The sequence below is a fragment of the Rhea americana genome, unplaced genomic scaffold (assembly GCF_003343005.1).
Source record: "Rhea americana isolate MKP2758 unplaced genomic scaffold, rheAme1 scaffold_51, whole genome shotgun sequence".
Taxonomy (NCBI): domain Eukaryota; kingdom Metazoa; phylum Chordata; class Aves; order Rheiformes; family Rheidae; genus Rhea; species Rhea americana.
In genome coordinates, this window is record NW_028186657.1 from 3,391,113 (window position 1) to 3,412,147 (window position 21,035).

Here is a 21,035-nt window from a genome sequence, read left to right on the forward strand (position 1 = left end):
GACGCGCCGAGGTGAAAACACGGCGGCGCCGGCCTTGGCGTGGCCGTTAGCGAGGCGGGTGTGAACCCGCGTTGGGAAGGGCCCTCGGTGCGCGGGAGCAGGCTGTGAGCGGAGCCGCGAGCTGTCCGCGCTTCGCAGGCGCCAGCGCTTGTTTTCACTTTCGTGTTGGAAAATGCCGGCGCCCCTGGGCGACGTACGTTATGTGGGTCACAACTCTTCTGGTGGGGTGTAACTGGTGGATTTAACTGGGAAGATTTCATGGTTCTAGTGAAGCTGATTATTCAAAAAAAAAAAAAAAAATGTCGCAGCCGCCTCAGCCTGGGAGGTGTGCTACCTCCTAAACGGAGCAGCGGCGCGTTTGCTCGGCGGTTGGCACCAAACAGCCGGATTTGCTGCTGCTGACCGCTTAATGACATTGAGTGGCAGCTTTCAGCTCCAGGGAGAAACAGGCTGCTTGCTGAGTAGAGAACAGGTAAAGTAGAGCAGCCTGCCAGGTTTACAGACGGAATTCCTTAAAAGCAACTCTGTTAACATAAGTCTGCTCTCTATGCTTTTCTTACTTGGTCTTGAAGAATTAAAACAACTGAAAACAAAAAGGTGAAAATTTGAGTCGGTCTGTTTCAGCTTCTTCAGTTGGTTAGGTTCCTTTTATACAGCCAAAATGCAAAATATTGTGTGAAGAGAGAGACTAAATTTGAAAAATAAATTTATTTCTAGAAGAAGTGATGTTTTTTCCTGATCTAAGCATTCAGCAGGCTTTTGTAGTGGTCCAGTCACTCCTTTCATTTTAGAAAAAATTCTGTGTTATCAGATGAAAGACTTTAGAAATAAAAAGAAGCAATTAGGCTAATGAAGTAACAGTGAAGGGAAGTATGAAGCTGGCTATGTAAAATGATTTCAAATGTAGGATGCATTTGTTGTCTGAAGACATTTGTGGCTTTCTGATGTTAATTTTGATCATTTGTGGCCCATTGTTATATAGATACTATTCCTTGGGTTACAGGAAAAAAGACACTTTTTCTTTTAGTTTGCTTGTTTTAACTAAGGTTTTATTCTGACCTGACTTTGAAACAACTTGCATTAATAATCTTATGTACCATTCAAACAAGAAAGTTCACAAGCACAGGACAGAATAATGTTTTTCTTAATTACTCAGTGGTAATTCCTGAAACAAATACATTTCCTGTAGGTGATTACCTTTTTTTTTCCCTCACTCTTTTGACATGTGATCACAGCCATAATAAAAGAATTTATCAGCAGAGTTCTGGGTTCTCCTGGAGTTCTTGAGTCCTTCGCTTCCGCTCTCTTTAGTGTTTGTAATGTAAGTTATCTTTAATTCAAGAATATGATATCAGACCTGGGGTTTAAGATTAGAATTTCCTTAATGTCAGTTGTGCGGTAGGAAGTATGCTGTCTGTAATACTGGTGTCTAAGCAGCTTACAGTATTTTGATTGTTTTCTTTCACCACTTTTGACTCTTAGGTGAGGCATCTGTATATTTGCGATTTCCACAAGAATTTTATTCAAAGTGTCCGAAACAAAAGAAAGAGAAAGACAAGCGATGACGGAGGTGACTCTCCTGAGCATGAAACGGATGTCCCAGAGGTTAGTAGGGGGTCTGAAGTGGGTGTAGGGTGCTTTACTGATTTTGAGCATGTCACAGTTTCACTTAGAAATTTTCATGTATCTTAAAATCTACAGATTTTAAGTTGCAGCTTTACTGAAACCACTATGAATTTAAAGTCATCTTTAGGAAGACTTTATCTGATGTATAATATTCTAATTTTCATCATCATCCCTGGATTAGTCCTTTGCCCGTATAAGACTTTCTATAATGGTAGGTATGGCAGTGTAACTGCACAGCTTCACGTATGCAGAGCTTTCAAACAGTGAGGTGTTAAAATAGAGTTTAGTACTAATCTTCACTTAAAAGGAAAAATATATTTTTAGCAATGCCTGGGGCCCCAATATGATTGTTTGTTATCTAGCATACGTTGTCTTGCAAAGCCACCAGAGTCCATCTGGTCAGTCACTGTATGCTTGGGTAGATGATGTCCGAAGGTGTTAAGCTTTCCCAGATTATTGCATACAGTATTTTGGTTCTATTTTAAACTACCTTCAAATCACAAACTGCATTCTTAGTGTGCTTTTATTCTGAGGAGATCTTTTTCTGTGTTACAAAACACACTTTTCTGTGCTATTGTTCACAGTATTTGCTTTGATGATGATTCTAGTACTGATGACATTGCGAAAAGTTGCGCAGAGGTGATGTTCACAGTGGAGCCAGGCTCCAGCTGCATCAGCAGAGCCCTCTGCTGGAGGTGCCATCGAGACTGGCACAGCGCATTTTTGTTCTGAAAAAACTAGAATTGTTTTGTCAGCAAAGCTATGTGTCTGCTGGATGTTCTGGAAAATAAAATACTGTRGAAATTTTTTTKGGGGGGTGGGGGGATGTTTTTAGAATATGTCACTTTGTTCTGGTTGCTAGTGATCTTGTTCAACAGAGTTTTCAGCCAAAACTTTCCAATGCGGGGTTTACCTTAGTTACTAGAATGATCGGTGAAGAGCTAATCGGCGTCTGAGGATGTTAGTACTGTAGAGCATGCAGGCTGTTTGGTGGTAGAAAACTGAGGATGCACATCATACACTGCAGAGCTCCCCGCTGAGTTATATCAGTCATAATGCCCTTTCTTCTTGGTTTTCAACAGAGCTTCCTTTTGTCTTTGAAGCATGGCATTTCCCACATGATCTTAATCTTCCTTCCTGTAACCTCCCCCTGCTTTTAAGTTGTGCACTTTCCATTGAAATATTTGAATTGCATTTCTTCTCCATTCTTGTACTGGTTTATGTCACAAGCCATTTGTTCAGTCCTTGCTAAATTGATGTCTCATATGTGAGCTTTTTAAACCTTGTGGGATCAAAAGGTTCCCCTTTGTTCAGAGGTTGCAGAGGTGTAATTGAGAGCAGAAATTGGCCAGCAATTCTGTTGACAGCAAGTGAACCAGAACAAAATTTTGTATTTCCCTGAGGCTATTTTGGTCCTTTAGTATTAACACGTACAAAATATACTTAGATTTGTCACTAAGGCAAGCCGATATGGTTCTGAATATGGCCAAGGAGCAGCTCTCTTGAGGAAGAAAGAGTTATATTTAGATAGCTTCTATTACGCAGGAATGCAGAGCTCATCCCCCTTCTCTGCATCACTTCCAGGTTGACTTGTTCCAGCTCCAAGTGAATACACTGCGACGTTACAAGAGACATTATAAATTACAGACTAGGCCTGGACTCAACAAGGCTCAACTAGCAGAAGTAAGTGATGACAGAAGTTGTATTATCTTTGCTATTAAAAAAGCTATTATTTTTTCCTCCTCTGCTCAAATGCTCCTTTCTTGGATGCCAGTACCTTTAGTGACTCTGACTCTCCTACTAGTTTATACTGTGTGCCCTGTGGTGAGTTTCAGGGGATGGTGCCAACAGAAAGCTGCATGCATTCTTTCACCTGAGGCAATCATGGAAGCTTTGGAAGCTGCCTCTTGAAAGCATGTCTTAGTAACATGTTTTTCTCTGCTTCCTTTCCCTCCTTGTTTATAGTCACAGTCAATTATAGACACCTTTAGGGAACAGAAACAGACCATAGTTTTTAGTGGCCTGCATGCTAGTCTTACAGAAACTCAAAGTTACATACTAATAGTCACTTTCAGTGTCTCTGTTAGTTTTTCTTTCCTCGCAGGCACTTGAACTTGTTGAAATTGCTTATTATTAAAAGCAAAAATCACTGACCATGACTTTAAATTCCATATTTCCCTCCTTTATCTTGGCATCTTATAATTCTCTGTTAAGTCAATAAAGGGATCTCTCCTTGGGGCCTCTACCAGTTCTTTCACACCACGTGAGATACCTGTTAAAAGCATAATTCTGTTGTTTGTGCTTGGTGTGCATCTTGAGGTGTGCACCTGCTCGCTCTCCTGAGTTGATCTGAAGGCATTCTCTGGGAAAAGTCTCCTCTAAGCTTGGAGAAACTATATCAGTTACTGAATGGTAACTAATATTTTTCAAGTTGGACTTTTACAACTGTTTGCCCAAAGATTGAAAAGTTTGTTTTAGGTTTTTTAAAGCAAAAAAAGACCCCAAAAAGCCAGCAAAACTCTTTCTTGCTTTCTTTCAAAGTAGATTAGGGAATGAATGCACAGAATGTTTAGGGTAGTGCATGGAAGAGTAAGGTGAATGAAACAGGGTGGGTGTATGTCCTCCCTAGTAGACCTGATTTGTCATGTTCTAACTAACCAGTTCATAGTCTCTCAGTTACCTCCTGCCATGGAGTACCACATACTTAGGCAATTTATCATAAATATGCCCAGGAGAGGGAAAAAAAAGGATAAAACTACTATGCAAGCAGAAAATAACCTTAAGGGGAGCCTAACTTAAAGTTGTCACACACTTCCCAGATTTCCTGTGAAGTCTGAGCAGCTTTGACCCTACGCTGGATCCTCGTCCAGCTCCCATGCTTGAATCACTGCTGCCTGAGGCTCTTAGACACCTGCTGCTAACCCACCGTAAGGAAAACTCAAACTTCCATAAATCTTCTTGGAGTGACTCATTGCTCAGCCTGCATCCAAATTCAGTTCTGGAGCTGTGTTGGATACCAAAAAAGTGCTTCCTCTATATGAGAAGCAAATCTCCTCTCCAGCTTCAAGATGTTTCTTACATTCATTTTTTTCAAGAAAAAGCAGCTAATGATCAATGATTTATGCTCATGTCAGAGAGGGGTAGCTCTAGCTGAACCCTGTCCCTCCTGTTGCAAATACCTGATGTTCCTTTCGGTGAAAGCTTACCAGTGCATTTTGCTTTGGACAAAGATTCTCATTAGTTTCACTGTTGATTATAAATCTTTGCTGCATCTAGTTCACACAGAAAAGCGTTCCAATAGTTCTGACGTTATCCTTTAAAATACTGAGATTCAGGGAAAACTTGCTCTCCAAATAATCTCAGCATGAAGTGACACTTAGAAGAGGCTATGCTACTTTGGCAGGAGGACGTTCTGGCTTCCAAATTCTGCTTGTAGGTTGGCTTCAAATACTGCTGAGATAGCAAGACTGTTTTCTTCACATGCACATTCTAGCTGTATAGAGAAAGAGAGGTAAATGAGGACTGACAGTTTGAATTGGTGCATATTTGCTTAAAAGTTTGTTATGCTCAGTGGCCATCAAATCAGTTTCGGAAAGTGCAAAGAACCCCCAGTTATGATTATTTCCACTCTTTAATTTCAGAATTTCTGTCTCTTTACATGTTTTCCTTCTAGACTGTCAGCCGTCACTTCAGGAATATTCCTGTGAATGAGAAAGAGACACTTGCTTATTTCATCTATATGGTGAAGAACAATAAGAGCAGGCTGGATCAGAAATCAGAAAGTAGCAAGCAACTAGAATGAAGACTAACAGGACTTGGAATAAGGGAGACCTTGAGGCAACAGATGGTATTGTGCATTTTAGGTATATAAAAACTGTTGAAATATATTGTAAATTTCTTTAAATGCAGTAAGTCTGGATGACAGAAAATATAGACATTCTTATCAGGAATATTTGAACACATGTGACCAGCATGTTTCTGAAGACTTTTCTTCCTCTCATTTCAAAGTCATATTGGAATAAAGAAATGAGGATAATGGGGAAACAAAGTAAATCTGTAGGACTGTGGAGTTTGTCAACTTGGTGTTTTAAACCATTTCTGGAAATCTGCATCACAGTGCAATTTAGACCACAAATGGAATTTATTCACTGAATTCAGACTGCATCACAAAACCACCATGCAATTTATCTTGGCACAGGACTGGAATAGCAGCAGAGAGAAAATTCATAATCAAGGTACATGGGTCAGAAGTTTGTCTGAAGCTTGATCCCCACCTACACATGACTTGACTTGCCTTGAGCCAGTGCTTCAAGTCCCAAACTTCTACAAATGCTTCAGCACACTGAATCTACTCCAGTGAATGTGACTTGACCATTTTGATTTTTTTTTGTTTCCCAACATGGAAGCCAAATAACTCATTGAAACCRTTTTTTTTCCTAATTTCTTTTATTTAAAAACTTGCTACTTAATTGTCTGTTAGTATTTGACAACTTACGTTTCCTCAGAATGTGGTATTAAGGCAAATGTAGCTTTATCTGCTGCATTTGATCATGTTGGTAGAAATGCTTATTTAATTCACTCAATTATGTGTGTTTCCCTTATATTAATGGCTCAGCAATGTTAAGTGAAACAGCAGGTTAAGACATCTGCCTTTTAATCTCTGTCAGATCAGGTATGAGTCACAAGTGACATGAATTTTATACTGAAGTTAGTCTTTAGCAGATGTCACAAAACTGCTGTGTAGATTAGTGTGCTCAGCAGTCTCCATTTAGTGTAAACCAGATTTATGTTAATGGGTGTAGCATCATAACCAGAGTAGTGAACTAACTGGAGCATGTTGCATTTCATCTGTCTTTGCAATGCAAGTGGACAAAAAGTACTGAAGCACTCATCTCTTGTGAGCATTACACATGCTTTCATAAGAATTCTGTGAAACAGTGTAGTGTGCTGGTGCTCTGTAACTGGGCGCTGTAGGAGGAAATCACTCTGATTTTGTTATTTAAAGCCAAGGTGTCCTTATAAATAACACAGTGGTTATTTTGGCAAAAGAAGCTTATGAAGATGTTGGTTGTGAATGACTGTTCTCCAGTGACCTCAAATTCTATTCAAGGGGATTTTTTTTAAAAAAAGAAAAAAAAACCACTGTTCTCTTGCTGTCCTAACCAATGTCTCCATTCTGTTACAAGATGCCAAGACTCCTCTTTAGAGAGTATATTCTCAACAAGCCTTAAGCAACGAACTGAACAGTAGAAAACATTAGCTAGCATTTTGTCAATGGCAGGTTTTAATATTCCAAAACTGGATGAAGCTTTGTTGAAGAACTAAACGTGCAGGTCAAAATCCTAACTCAGTACTGCATCACATGTTCTGTAAGGCATGAAGGGTTTACTTAGTGAAGCTCTTGTTGAAGCTCTCCCAAGGTCTCTTTACCAGTCAAGTCACAACTCAAAGCAAGCTGTTTGCATCAGCTTTGAAATGTTTGCTAATATTGCTAATATTCCAAATATGCAACAGACTTCAACATTAAGTCCTGTGTCATATGCAGAAATACTGTTATGGTACCTGTCCCATTTGTGAAGCTTTGAGGAGTATGATTGTTCCAGCATTTCCTCATTCAATTCAGTGTGAATTTTAAGAATGTCAGACAGAAGAGGGATTCAAGGAACGAGGAGAGAATGTCTTACATCAGTATTTCATGAATGTTTAAAAATTTCCTAATTACACTGGTCCTTTCCTTATTGAAAGGATGGAGTAATTCCCACATTAGTCAGCATGATCTGGCTTCTCTCATTCAGGACAGGTAGTGAAGAGGGTATGTTCTCTGAATGTATGTACCTCTTGAAAGTGCTCATGTAATCAGAGGATATTACCAAGAGAAAATGAGTTTCTGAGTTGAGAGTATTGCCTCATCGTAACTTCTAGACCAAAATTGTGAAAATGCAATTTGGGGAGGTTTTTTGTTGTGAGATTTCTTATTCCTAACAGTAAATAAATCTGTTGCGGTGTTTTAGCAGCTAGCAGGAAATTGATTCTTTTCACACAAATATGGTGGCAGGTTCCATCTGTTCAGGTATGTTCACTGGTATGGTTTGTGTGGAGGGGGTATCCGGGAAACCTTCTTTTTTTTTTTTTTTTTTTTTCCTTCCCTCTGAAAATGGTCAATTGATGTAAAATGTCATTGCTGTTGGTTTCACTCTTAAAGCAATTATACTTTTTTGAAAAAAATTTAGTGAATTGTGATGATAAGTTGTTTACCAGCCATTAGCAGTTGTTTATAAGGTGGTAAGCTTGGAGGCAAGACACCAAAACCTGAAGAGTCTTTAGGTGTCAGACCCCATGGCCTTATAAACTCTTGCAAATGCCTTATTATCTTGTTCTCAACTTAGCTAGAACAAAAAGCCTTCAGCAGAAGGATGATGTCTTTTTGGAAGGGTTAGTCACTTTGTGGCTGCCATGCTATAAACTGAAGTCACATGTCAATTCAGTAGCAATATCCATGTTCAGGGTGCCTGTGATTCTTGAAAAGCATTTAGTATCTAATAACCAGAAAACGCAACAATGCAATTGTCATTCTATGTAATACCATTCTGTGTATTTGATTCCATATGCTGCATGCCAATTAAAGACTTTCCAACTTTTTTTTCTTTAAGAAAAAAAAGAAAAAAATTAAAATAAATGTGTTTGAACCTCACACATGTGAAGCCATGAGGTAGGATATTTTCTCAGCACTTTTAAGATGAGACTCGTTGGAAAGATGGAAGACCCAAATTGCTTTGGCTGGCGTGATGAGACTTTTTTTTCCTTTTGTATTTTGTTTTTCACGGATGGGCCTTAAATTCTGTCTAGCTTTGAACCATGGAGCACAAGCCTTGGGGGCAGGGAGGATGACCACATGTCACCTTCCACCTGTAATACTGGACGCTTATTTCTTACAAGCCTGCATAGCTGACATTCAACCTGGGGCAGAGGAATCATCTTTGAAACCCTGCAGCCATTACGTAGCCTATTTCAATTACATAGCCTAATTCAATTCTCATTGAAGAGCTGCATTAACTTCATTAGACTTCTGGTCAGATACAAAGCCATCAGTATAAAATACAAATAATGTGGAAATATCTCGTCTAGGCTTAATTATTCTGTATACTGACCCTCTGTTCTCTTTAAGGAAAGAAGAAATAATTATTGCTGGTAATTATCAGCTTGAGCTCAATTCAAGGGAATTTGAAGTGTGTGAAGACTTGAGTTGGTGGCAATTTGATGGCTGAAAAGTGCAAATATATCCAAGGAGGCTCTGTTTGCATGCAGTTTTCATAAATATCTGCATCTCAAGGAAAATTGTATATCAACCTGAAGTAAACAATTGCATTAAAAGATGATGTCTCTTTTGCCAGGCACTTTGGATGTTCAAACTGAGAAAAGCAGAGGTGGCAGGTTTGTACTGCTTGCCCCAAGACTCTGGTGTCTAAAATTTTCTTAAAAGTGTGGCTGCAAACCATTAGATACCTTAGTGTGCAAGACTTGACTGAAATACATTGGCATTAAAAGTTAGTCTTAAGTGCAAGCTGGTTTCAGAGGCTTTGAAATCAAGAGCCAAAATAATGCACAGTATGTTTCAAGCAGGTCATGATAGCAAAGAAAAGATGAAACAACATGGTCCCTGGAGAGTCTGAATGAAACACTTCCAGTGTTAGCAGCATGAGGGAAGATGTGTTCTGTATTAACTCTTATAATGGATGTTTAATGAGAGGAGAAGGGGGAAGGTGTGCACTTTATGTCTTTTGGTTGAGCCAAATGTGAATACCAATGGGAGATCTTCAGCAGTAACTGCAGTTGGAGGGGGAAGGAATGGTCTGCAGGATTGTTTATTTAAATTGGCAGATTGTTATACTTCCCTGGAGCACTAGCGTCACTTTGCCTCTACAGTTTAAAAAGTGGGTAAGATGAGGTATCCTCCCTTGCAAAAAGGAGTGCTTGTCCTGCCCAGAGCGTTGACTGAAGAGTCCCAAAGGTGGAAGAATGTTGTTGATGCCTCACTTCTCTTGACACTGATGCCCTTTAACCATCTCTAGCTTATCAAGTTAGGGACTTTTGTTTTCCTCTTTCAAAGTGCAAATTAACTGTTATGATGTAAGATACTCCTTGCACTTTTCACAGCTAACCCCAGTCTCACCTTTTTGACTTGCCTGTTTGGAATTAATTAAATGGTTGAAGAAAGTGTGGGGAGATTGTGGGGGGGCTCCTGCCTTAAATCTGAGTTTCCCTTGCAAGCAACTCTGCAGGCCATCCTGTACAACAGCAGGTAGCTGAGCCCCAACAGGGCAAGGTTTGCTTCTGTCCTAGCCACAGCTCTCCACTTTGCAGCGAGAGTGCTGGGGAAGTGAATAGTAGGTAACTTGCAAAATAGCTTGGAGTGTTCTAATAGGCTTACTGGGAGAAAAAAAAAAGTGTGTTCCCTCTTCTGTTTCTGGCCTCCATGTGTTGTGCTGATCTTATGCCAAATGTTTTGGACACCTTGTATTTTTAACTGTGTAATATAGTTGTGTATTGTTAAAGCAACTTAGTAACTTATAGCAAAACTGTAGAACTCATTTCTCTGAGGTAGAGGAAATGTCCTGCTTCCACTGTGTATGAGACTTTAACTCTGTACTGTCTGACAAAGATGAAGATGCTGAATTCCACTTTAATAAATGATCTATCTAGCAATAAGGTCTATGTTTCCTTCTGTGTTTGCCTTTCTGCATTTAGAATATTTGGCTCCAATGGAGTCGTGCTTTGCACAGTTGTGTTGTGCCAGGCTTCTCTGATTCACTGTCCTTTCCCTCTGCCTCCCTGGACTGAAAATATTGCAGATGTAAAGGGGAAAATGGCTCTTTCATACTAGAGAATATTAAGCCCGAAGTAGCAAAGTCAATTTATAGGATTTTTTTTATGACAAAGGTGTGTGGGTGGCAAAGAGACAAATCATGGAGTCTTTTGAATGCAAACAAAAGGCTTTGGAAGCAAGATGAAGTTAGTTGGATAGTCACATTACTTTGTATTTCTATGACTTTTTTTTTTTTCCACCTATCATGAACTGTCAGTCAAGTGCAGCATCTCATTTGATTCATCTGTTTCCTAATGAATCTCATTTATATCTAGATCAAACCTGCGTTTCTGCTTCCTTCAAAAGTGTACTTTGGCCATCTTCCATATACGGCTTCAGCTGATGAGACAAGTTCTGCTACAGACGCTGACAGGTAGCACCACAGTGTTAAATCAGATGAGCTGAGAGAGTCATTGACATTCCTTTCTTTTCCTGTGAAGTGCTTTGTTTAGTTTAATTTCATTTCTTTTTTTTCTGTGTTGCTCTTTCTCCTGACCGTTGTGTTGCGCGTGGCATGGCAAAGGCTTTTTTGCTGTTGTGAGAAAGTGATGCCAGAAGTTGGGGCTTGAATACTTTGTTCTCCTGAACTGATACAGAATTTCTCAAGGCTGTGCTGGTATTGTCTGAGGTATGTTTAGACTTCATTTTGGGGCAGGAAAGAAGCTGTAGGGTAGCTTTTCAGATTGTTGGGCTCTCCTAAAAGATAATAGAATACTGAGAGTTTATACTCAAATGCATGACTTGAATTTATCATCACCAAAATAAATTGTACTGTTGATATGCAGTAAATATTTGCATATGTATTTCTTAACTAAATAATCCCACAGCAGTTACTGTATCCTTATTCCTTAGTTCCATCTTACGGCAAACTAACTGCTCATCATCACTGAATTAATGGCAAGTGCTAAAACATGCTCTGGAAGGAGAGTGGCAGGTTATGTTGCTGCTCTTCCTGTTTGCTCTAAGGTAGCTTCCAGCTATGCAGAATTTGTCTGTACGGCCAACCATGCCTGTCCTTGCAGGAAAAACTTGGTCTCCTTTGTCCTACGTCTCCAGGTAATAGCTTCTGATAGTGAGGACAAGGGAGTGGGAATAGGAAGGGAAAGGACTTTGATAAAATAGAGTAAATCATGCAGATGCTTTACTCTGTTGTGGGAAACAATCAGTGAYTGGCACTTACGTGCAAGTCTACTGTTCCCTTAGCTAAAAACAAACCTGGATGTATTGTAGAGCTGGGAGAGATGGAACTGGCACATCAGAAACAAATCCCATGTGCTCAGTGCTTGCATTTGTGGACACATCTGGAGGYTTTTGTGATGAAGCAGGAACTTGTGCAAGATAACACGCTGCTGTGCCACAGAAGTACTGCCCCTCTCAGGAAACTCTGTTGAGGAAGACAAGACTAGAGATGCCGCAGGCAAGCAGAGGAGCATCGTGAAACAAAGAAAAACAGTGGATCACTTCACGGGACATCACCCAAGCGATACCCAAAGGAGGAGGACGGCTGTAAGCAGCAACCTGTTGTGCAGGTGCTGTTTTTATCACGAGAGGGTGTGGAAACTCCAGTGACTTAAACTCTGTGGATTAATCTGTTATTTGTATATGCTAATAAATAATGCTGCTTAATCTCATGCTGGCTTCCTGCCAAGAAACCCACACAAGACTTCACACTCAAAAACAAGGAGGAATCTGTTCCAATCTCTTTTAATATATTTACACTGGAAAATTGGGCAAATATCAGATTGATCTGATCAGCCTAAAATTGCTCATCCCTCTCTCTGCTCCTTGCTACCGTGTGAGGGCAGTGTTAGCTCAGCAGCCCAGGTGGTGGGTGCTGTGCAGCCAGCTGCACCTCCGAGCCTGGGGCTGTGTGCAGCTGGCAGAGGGACCAGAGCCATTTTCCTGTCCCAAAGATGGCTCCTCGGCAGGAGCTGGCTGTGTCAGATACCGGAAGTGGGACTATACTGTAGTGGGATGTGGAGATCATAAAAATGGTTTGTTTGAGTTTTTTTCCTGGTGGAGATTGAAATTGCACATGTCCGATTCGCTGCCTGAGCCTTCCTCCGGCCGCCTCACGCGGCTGATGTAAACCAGGCGTCGGTGTCTCTGCTCCCCAGCAGAAAGGGCAGTGCAGAGAACTGGGGGAAAATGTGAATGAGGATTTGATGTTTTTATGTTTTAGAAATGTGGTCTAGCAGCCTAAGTGTGGAGGCGAGAGCCTTGGGGCAGGCTTTCATTTTTTTTCATTTCGCTTGTATCCAATAAGGGATGACTGCACAGCTCTGCCGGCACTCAGTCTCGCTTTGCCAGGCGCTGGAGCCAATTTTGCATCTCTCATCTTTGCAAGCAATGTTGGCTTCTACCTAACTGCCTCAAAGCCCCATAATGTGTTTTTACTTAATTGTTGTGGAAGATTTTCCAAGATCTGCTTCCTTTATGTGTTTCAGGAAGTGCTCTGTGATGACTGCAGCATCCTCAGCAGGGAGCACCAAGGTGGAGACAGAGCTGCCCATGTAGGGAGTAGCAGAGACTGCGACACAGGTAAAGAAGGAAGTGTCAGGTAGGTGAGATGGCTTTGCTGCTCCTTCTGCTGCTACTGCCACAGGGTTAGAGCATGTCCCTTGGACTACCAAGGGACCTGAGAGCACAGTGAGAGGCACAGCATTAGCAAGCTCACTAACCCAAGCTGCCACCACCGAGCAGGGAGGAGGCTCTGAGCACGAGAGGTGTGTGAACATTACTTCTCTCTTCYTTGTGCTGTGTGGGTAAGTCTCCCTTTAGAAAGGGAAAGGCAGTGGGTTGCATCCAGCCGTCCCAGAGCCAGCTCATTCATAGTTCAGTTTGGCCTCTGCGTTTTTGCAAACTCCTGCGCCTGTTGAGCAGGCGGGAAGCCAGCAACCAAGGCCTGGCCAGCAGCCCTGAGCAATCTGATCCCCTCTGTTTGGTGGCTTGCCATCCAAATCACTGGCCTTTCGTTGGGCTGGGGTGGGAAAGGCTGGTGCCACATCTAGCCCCTCTATGCGGAGACACAAGGAAAACAGCCCAGCATCTTCCTAGCTTTGCCTTRCCACAAGGGCAAGCAGGATCCCTGTTGGCATCCCCAAACGATGCCTTTCAGCTCTTCCTTCTCTGTGCCAAGCAGGTTGATGTTCTCACTGATCCAAACCCACCTGCCCAATGGAACCATTTTTCTTGTCCTCTGGAATTTCTACCGGTTTACTGGGTGCCAGTCCYGGCCCTCATACAGAAAGCTGGCCTGAGATTCAGGAGCCCTTTGTGCGTTGCTACTGGCCTTGACTAAGCTCCACCCTCTGTGCCTCCACTTTCCTTGGAATAAAATGCAGGTTTAAGGCTCTTCACTGACACAGTGACACCAGTGAGTACAGGCAGAGCTTCTGTCCAGGGCAAGCACAAACTAAAGTGCTGGGGGAGATACAGTCCCTCCCTGGAAGAGGCCAGCCTGCTTCCTTTTCCCCTTTTCCTCCTCCTGCTATCCATGCTGCTCATCAGCCCCAAGCAATGGTATCTCCACAGGGACTTTGCACCTCTTTGTGCCATGTTCCTAGAGAAAGAAGGCCAAAAGGGCATTGGATGTGGAATCGCTTGGGTTTAGCCTTACACCACCAGCTTGGTTCCTGGCCATTTTGCTTAGTGACTTGCTGAACGCACAGCCCAGACGTGAGTCTGAGCCTAGCTAATAGGCCCTTAGTGCAAAACCTGCTTCTCCAGTATCTCCATCAGGCATAGAACCAAAATAGTGGGAACTAATTAGGAAAGGCTAGCAGACCAGGGAGCTTCAAGGCTGACACAAACTTAGTGTGCCAGCTCAGACTCAGAACTCTCTGCCTTCTCAATTTGGGAAGAGAGCTCAAGGCTGAGGCAATTAAACCAGCCTGCTCTGGCCCCTGCCACTCCCCAGCTGCTCCTGCAGGTCAGTTGCAGGCCATGAGAATTTTTGTCAAGGTAGCTACAGCTTAAGAAACAAAAATCTCTTTTCCTCTCAATTCCTCAGCTTTCACCCGCTAGTAATGCCATAAATTCYCCTAGTTCTCTGGTTACTGTAAAGTCTTTCAGGGTGGTCAGGACTTGAATTCCTAACACTAAAGAACTAGCAGGCAAAAAAGAAACTTTGTGAGCAAGGACCTTCCTAACCTCAATGATCTGTTGCAAGGAATCAGCAGGGCTCCAAGTGCATGTTCTTGCTTTGCAGTCCCTCAGCTTAAACCTCTTTGGAAACTACCTTCCTCGYCCTCCTCTTCCAGTAAATATCCTCCCACCAATCCACACTTCCCACTTGTGCTCCAGCAGGCCTGTTGACTCTTTGGCCTGTCTGAACTGCAGGCTACTCAGGGCCAGCACCCTGGCTGCTCCCRCAGCCTTGCTATTGCAATTTCAGCACTGAAGTTACTAGGAGAGGCAAAGCTTTTACAGATACACCTGATTGAAGATGGTGCAGAGCCCTTCTCTGTACAAATCTCCTTTTCACTGCCCCTTTCCTGAGCTATAGGACACTTATTCTTCACAAGACAGCCCCAACKTCCATCCTGGAGCTTAAACCCAAATGCTACCTAAGAAGGAGATGGGCTGCTGTGCCACGCACATCACCCACCTTTCTTGAGGGCTGTGCTGAGATGTCATAGGAGATCAACAGGAAATTGGCAGCAAAATTGCTTTACTGCAGGAGAAGACACTTGCTAATGGCATTACTCCACCATCAAGCAGGGCAAGGATGGGTGTTTGTGCACAAAGTAAACCATATGTGGGGAGTAAATGCTCACTTCTCCCAACACCTTGCACTAGGAGTGGAGTGGCAAAGATTGGCTTTGGAGAGGTGGGGGCATGAGGCTGGAGGTGAGTTTGTCTGTTGCTCAAAGGACATGCTTTGAAAGGTTGGCCCAGTGCAACTCTATTTTCTCCCAGCATGGACAATTGCATGGAGAGACACACCCCAGGCCGAGCTCAGTGCTTGTAAACCCAAGCAAGGATAGGCATAAGGGTGCAAACCAAGTGTTGTATTTTTTGTTTTTAAGTTTGGCATTTTTATCTGCCTTGTGGCTTTAGAGACTTTCGATGCTTGGATGTTGTTTGTACAGCAATGTGTTAGAAATGCATCTTCTCTTTAGATGAGTCTACAATCGCATGACTCTGRAAGCATGGAAAAAACTTAAACTTTGCAACTGAAGGGGCTTCTGTTGGATAGAAAGCCCTCCCATACTGAACGACACTCCCAGAAGAAAAAACTCCTGCTACTGCAAGCCTTACTCTAGTTGATGTTTTTCTGGCACGTCTGCTGCTGCCAAAACCTGTCCTTGGGTTTCTGCCTCGTACGGGTAACTTGAGGGGTGGCGGGGAGCTGGCGCTCCAAAGGGGGGAGCGTTTCCCGGGCGTGTAGGCAGGACACAGGGATAGAGCGATACTGCCTCCAAAGTAGTGCAGGAGGAGACAGTCTGGCTTGGGAGCCAGCAACTGGGCTGAGAGGCTCCGAGTGTTGGGTGAGGATCAAAAAGCTGCCCTGGCAGTAAATCTTTCACCTGCCATGTTACTTACTGGGACTTGTGGCCATTCCTCCGAGGTCGGCCCTGGGTCAGGATTTCTCCTGTCTCTTTAGCCCCCAAACCTGGAGATTTTTGTCTTATCTTTGACGCCATCTTGACACCGAAAACAAATTATGGCCCAATTACCCTTCTCGAGGGAGGCTGGAGCCACCTTAAATGGCCAGAACCGCCAGGCGCGTCCTTAAGAGCAGGTAATTAGAGCGGGGAGGGGGCAGAGCCGGGGGACCCCCTTGGCCCCCTGGGCATGGGGCTGCCCTCCTGCTGGCATGGCAGGAGGTGCCTTCACCCTCCGGCRGGCCGGGCTGCGCCCGTGGGTGCGTGCTGCAGGGGTGGGAGCTCCCGGCACTGGGCCGGGTCCCGCCAGCAGGACAGAACAGCGCTGGGCGCCGGCCGGAGAGGCCTCCTGCCCGTGACCTTCGGGGCGACCTTGAGCGGGTCCCTGGGGACCGGCCTTGCCTCTCGCTCCCGGCGCTCCTCGGGGGCCCCCGCGCCGCTGGGCGGCCCTGCGCTAGCCCCAGGGAGCCGCCAGAGCGGAGTCCCGGCTGGGACACGAGGGGCTCTCGGACACGGTGCCGCGCGGGTCAGCACCGGGTCCTGCGCGGCGGTGGCTGTGAGCGGCTGCTCTAACGTCCCGCCTGAAACTGAAAAGTCCTTTTTCTCTTCCTCTTCCAGTGCCGCGTCCCCCAGTGATGTCCCCCGCATGCTGGCAGTCATTCTGGGTGCCCAGGCGTGTGCGCGGGGTCGCAGCCTGCAGCGCTCTTTTCTGGAGGCCTCTGAGGCTCCCTCGCTGCCGGGGCAGGCTCTGCCCTTTGCAGGGGAGGCCAGGAAAGCCCCAGCACGAGACGCACGTGGAGCCGGTTCCCCTCCAGGAGCCAGCCCAGGGAGCAGAGAAGTGAAGCTGTGCAGAAGTGTGTGACATTGCCCCGCTCCTCTGGCACTGCAGGTTTAGCTCCAGGTACCGTCTCACTCCCCGGTGAGCGGGTGGCTTGGGCTGGGGGGGGGAGGGTCTTTCTGTTTTTTTCTTTTCTTTTTTCTTTCTTTTTTCTTTCTTTTTTCTTTCTTTTTTTTTTTTTTTTTTGTCAGATTGGTATTTTATTTGGCTCCATACTGTCTACCGGGCTGTCCAGTGTAACCCTTCCCTTGCTGCCTCTGCGATAAGGATAGGCTCCCCCAGGATCAGATAAACAGGCCCATAAATACCTAGAACAACAACAAGCAGGGTCTCSGTTTGGCAGTGAGGGAGAAGCATGCAAAAGAGACGGGAGCTATTGCTGCGCACACCAGACCGCAGCGGGGCACAGAGTGGGGCAGACCCATCGGCGTCTCTCCCCCAGCTCCTGCGCCGTTGGCCAGGCGGGGGGCGAAGGGCGGGCGGAGGGGACGAGGGGGCCGCCGGTTCCCCGCCGTCGTCCCCGGGGCCGGATTCCAGCGGGGGATGCGGCACGTATGATGTTGCCCGGGGCCAAGCGATCCGTGCGCTCGTGTGCTTCTGCCCGGGCGACCGCAGACGCAGGCCTGCGTGCCGGGAGTCTCCCGCTTCCCGGCGGCATCAAGTTCACGGCAGGGTCGAGCCGTAGGTGCGCGCCCTGGCCGCTGAGCTAGGCTAGATGGAAATTTAGAGCTGGCGGTCAACCGTTCTTCTTCTGCCCATGCAAAATTTCCGTGCAGGGCAAGAGGGTGAGCCTGAGGAAACGCGGCACGCTGCGTGTGTGGTGCCCAGGTGGGGACGGTGCTGTGCAGCGCCTGGCACCGGCAGGACAAACTGCCATGGGGATAGGATCCCACAGCGGACCTGTCCTCCACGCTCCCTGCATGAACAGGCCCCCGATCTGCTCTTCTCCAGCTCGGAGCTCCCCCTGGCACYGAACTGCTTGCAAATAAAGTCTGAAGCTCTCGTTTTGAGGAGCAGTGCAGCGCCGGGGAATGGAAAGGGTTTAGTGCTTGTTTTCACCCACCCCAAAACRCTGGTCTAATCACCCTGCACCCTGGCAGGGAGCTGGCCTTGCTGGGCAGGGAAACCCTCCGCAGGCATGGAAACGGAGAGCGCTTGCCCTTGGAAGCTCATGAAAGAGCGCGGGAGGCTGCCCTGGGAGAGAAGTTCTGCAGAAGTTTGCAGCCAAGAGGCACCCCGCAGCAGGAGCTGGTGGTAAGAAAGGCAACGATTCTCGCAGTGAGAGCAGGGCACCGGCCCGGCTGCGCGGGGTCTCCCCCTTCCCAGATGCAAAGCTGGAAACTTGTAAGACGAATAAGGCCGGAGGTTTTCAGCAGGGTAGTGGAGGGTCCCCAGACTCCAAAACGACGCTCCAGATAAAGCCTGCCGCGCGGGGAGGGAGGGGACCGGTGCGGAGAGGGGCTGAGGACCCCCCCCCCCCGCCTGCCCCTTGCTGAGGACCGTCCTGTGCGCAAAGTGCTCCCGCGTCAGCCGGGAGAGCAAGCCGGAGATGGCGGTTCAGCGCGTTCTCCCGTCCCGCGCCACGAGGCAGCCCCGGCTAGCGCCACACGTACACGGGGTACGAGCTAGCACACGTAAACAGGATCTGGGGCCGGACGCGTTTACGGTGCGCTGGATTACAGTGTTATGGTGATGGCTTGGGAGCTTTCCCGTAAAAACCCAGCCCTGTAAGGGATTGTGAAATTCAGCCATAAAATAGGGTATTTGGGGCAGATTTTCTGTAATTTTTCTTTCTTGTTTCTTTTTGTAGTGAATGTGTTTGTTTTTAGAAAGGCCCTGTTCTAGCTTCGCTCACGGAGTTGGTGCCATGCTAAACTTTTTATAGCATGAGCAAAAACAAAAAAATACCACCGTGGGCTGATTGCTCTGCTCTAGCAGTCAATTTTCATCTCAGCCTCGTTCAAAGAAATCAGAAAACAGGCTTGATTTGGGGTTGGGAAGACAGCTGTACAGCGGCTCCAACRCGAGCCCGTCTACCGCGCTGGCAGGCTGATTCACGCGGCCTGGACGTACAATGAGGTTTAATGACCCGGGCCGTTCCCCAACGTGTTTGCGCGTCTGGGGTTTGCAGGCTCCAGGAGCGGCGCCGCGCTTGCAGAGCCCAGGCCGTCCACGATTCTCGTAGCTGCTCCCTGCTTGTATATGTGCGCGCTTGTATTTATACACACACGCACAAAGTGGTTAGGAAACCTAAGTTGCTCCTCCGCAGATGCTCTGGGGTGAGCTGGTGTATTTTTGGTGTATGCAGTTGCACACGCACAAAYTGATAGACATGAGGGTGATTTATAGATGTTGCATCGTTAGTACAATACATTTAGCTACAAGCAAAAGCTTGATTTTAAATAGAAAACGCTCCCAGATGAACCTTCTGATTAACCCTATAATAACGTACAGCTCCTCCTGTCCTGGTTTTCTTTGCCTGACAAGAATTTGAGTTTATCCTGACATCTCTGGGAACGGCAACGGGGCCAGGCAAGGAATGCAGGATCGGGCCCTGCACCAGCGCGCGTGCCTGGGCCCTGGGAGCAACGCTGCAGGAACAAAGCTGGGTGCGCGCAAAATACAGAGCGAGGATTCAGCTTTAATTATTAAGAATTATTAAGGATTTGTGCCTGAGAAAAGCTGCACAGAGGAGATTTTAGACTGCACGGCCGTCGGTGTATCTGCAGTCGGAGGCGCCTGTTGCATTCGTACTGCAAGGAGGGGGGGTGGGAGGACGTTGCTCCTTCCAAAATGAAGCACAGGCAGCTCCTAAGAGGGGATCCCTCCGCGAAAGAGCTGCGGGATCCAGAGCTGCTTGGGCTGAAGATGTGGAGCTGAGCCCCGTGTCTCCGTGTGGGACCTGGGAGCGYGCTAATGCAGGGTTGCGGGTAAATGTCTGTGCCGTAATGAAGCGGGGCCTGCGTTTCACCAGGGTGTGCAGCCGCTGTAAAGGCCTAATCCTGCTGACTTTCCTGAAGTTTGTCTGGGGTCTCCTGGGTCAGGATCCAGCCTCTCACATGTATATTGTTGGGAAGGGGCAGGGTTCGGGCTCTAGGGTGGACCGCAAGTGTGCGCTTGTGGGACAGAACCAACTCCTAGGGAAGCAGAAGGGAGAAGGGGAGAGCTGCAATCTCTGCCCTCCCCCGCCCCCCCCCCCGCACACACACACCTCGGGAGGATCCCCTAAAGAGCCAGGTGCCTCCCAGGGTTTTGGGGCAGGAGGGGCTCTAGCTCCAGCTCCTTCTCTGCACTCGCTCTCTGGGCATTTGCAGCCTTGATGTAAAATGTGCATCTACAAGCCTGGCATAGAAAAGGCCCTGAGGAGCTGTGTGAAGGAGCCCAGGAAGGGAATTCCCTAGCGTGCATCAACCTGAGTTGGGCACGGACTTAGGGGGAATCCTTAAACCTGCAGAGCCCAGCGCCCTTCACCCCTTGCAGGCAGGAGGGAGGGAAGCCTGGCCAGGGAGCCCCGGTCCTCTCCAGGGACTGTTCCCACCAGCCCTGCTGCCTTCTCCTGCGTGCCCGCGCACCCCTGCCCCGGGTGATGGCGGTCGCTCTGCAGCGGCTCCCTGAGCGCGAACGGGCTGAGTCTGACCGTGACTGCGGGAGAAGGGCCCAGGGTGCGGCGGGGAAGGACGCGGGGGGGACCCAAGGCTGTTTGCATAAAGTTTTAATTTTATTTTTTTTTAATTATTTGCTTTTAAATACGTGGTGTGGCGCGCCCGGTCCCTCGGGAAGTGGTCATGCAGATCTGAGGTAGAAAACCCGGCACAGGAGCGTTCCCAAATGCACCTCTAGGTAGTTTCAACGCAGCCACGYGTCTCTCGGCCGCGGTCGGGCAGCGGAGGGGGACGGGACGGGACGGGGACAGGGTTCCTCGTATTTACAACGGCAAAAAACTAAAACCGTTTCGGCCCGGCCCGGCCCGGCAGGAGGGAGGGCAGGAGCCGCCGAATACTGCTTGCAAGGGGCAGGAGCAAAGATTACTTCAAACCGTGGAGGGCGAGCGGGGGGAAGCGGCTGGGCCCCGCCGGGGCGGGCAGGACGCGGCGGCCGC

At 46.5% G+C, this 21,035-nt stretch overlaps 2 protein-coding genes across 2 annotated transcripts in view; both read left to right on the plus strand.

Moving 5' to 3' along the window:
- The window catches only part of SAP30L (SAP30 like), a 15,129-nt gene extending 4,797 nt beyond the window's left edge, over positions 1 to 10,332 (plus strand). Inside the window, exons 3-5 of the mRNA XM_085317822.1 lie at positions 1,483 to 1,605; positions 3,211 to 3,309; positions 5,300 to 10,332. Of these exons, the coding sequence (XP_085173948.1) occupies positions 1,483 to 1,605; positions 3,211 to 3,309; positions 5,300 to 5,428 (351 nt within the window). The 3' untranslated portion in view covers positions 5,429 to 10,332. The remainder of the gene's footprint in view (positions 1 to 1,482; positions 1,606 to 3,210; positions 3,310 to 5,299) is intronic.
- Positions 10,333 to 18,198: 7,866 nt separating this feature from the next.
- The window catches only part of LARP1 (La ribonucleoprotein 1, translational regulator), a 106,895-nt gene continuing 104,058 nt past the window's right edge, over positions 18,199 to 21,035 (plus strand). Inside the window, exon 1 of the mRNA XM_085317932.1 lies at positions 18,199 to 18,208. The gene's annotated coding sequence lies outside the window, so the exon portion shown is untranslated. The remainder of the gene's footprint in view (positions 18,209 to 21,035) is intronic.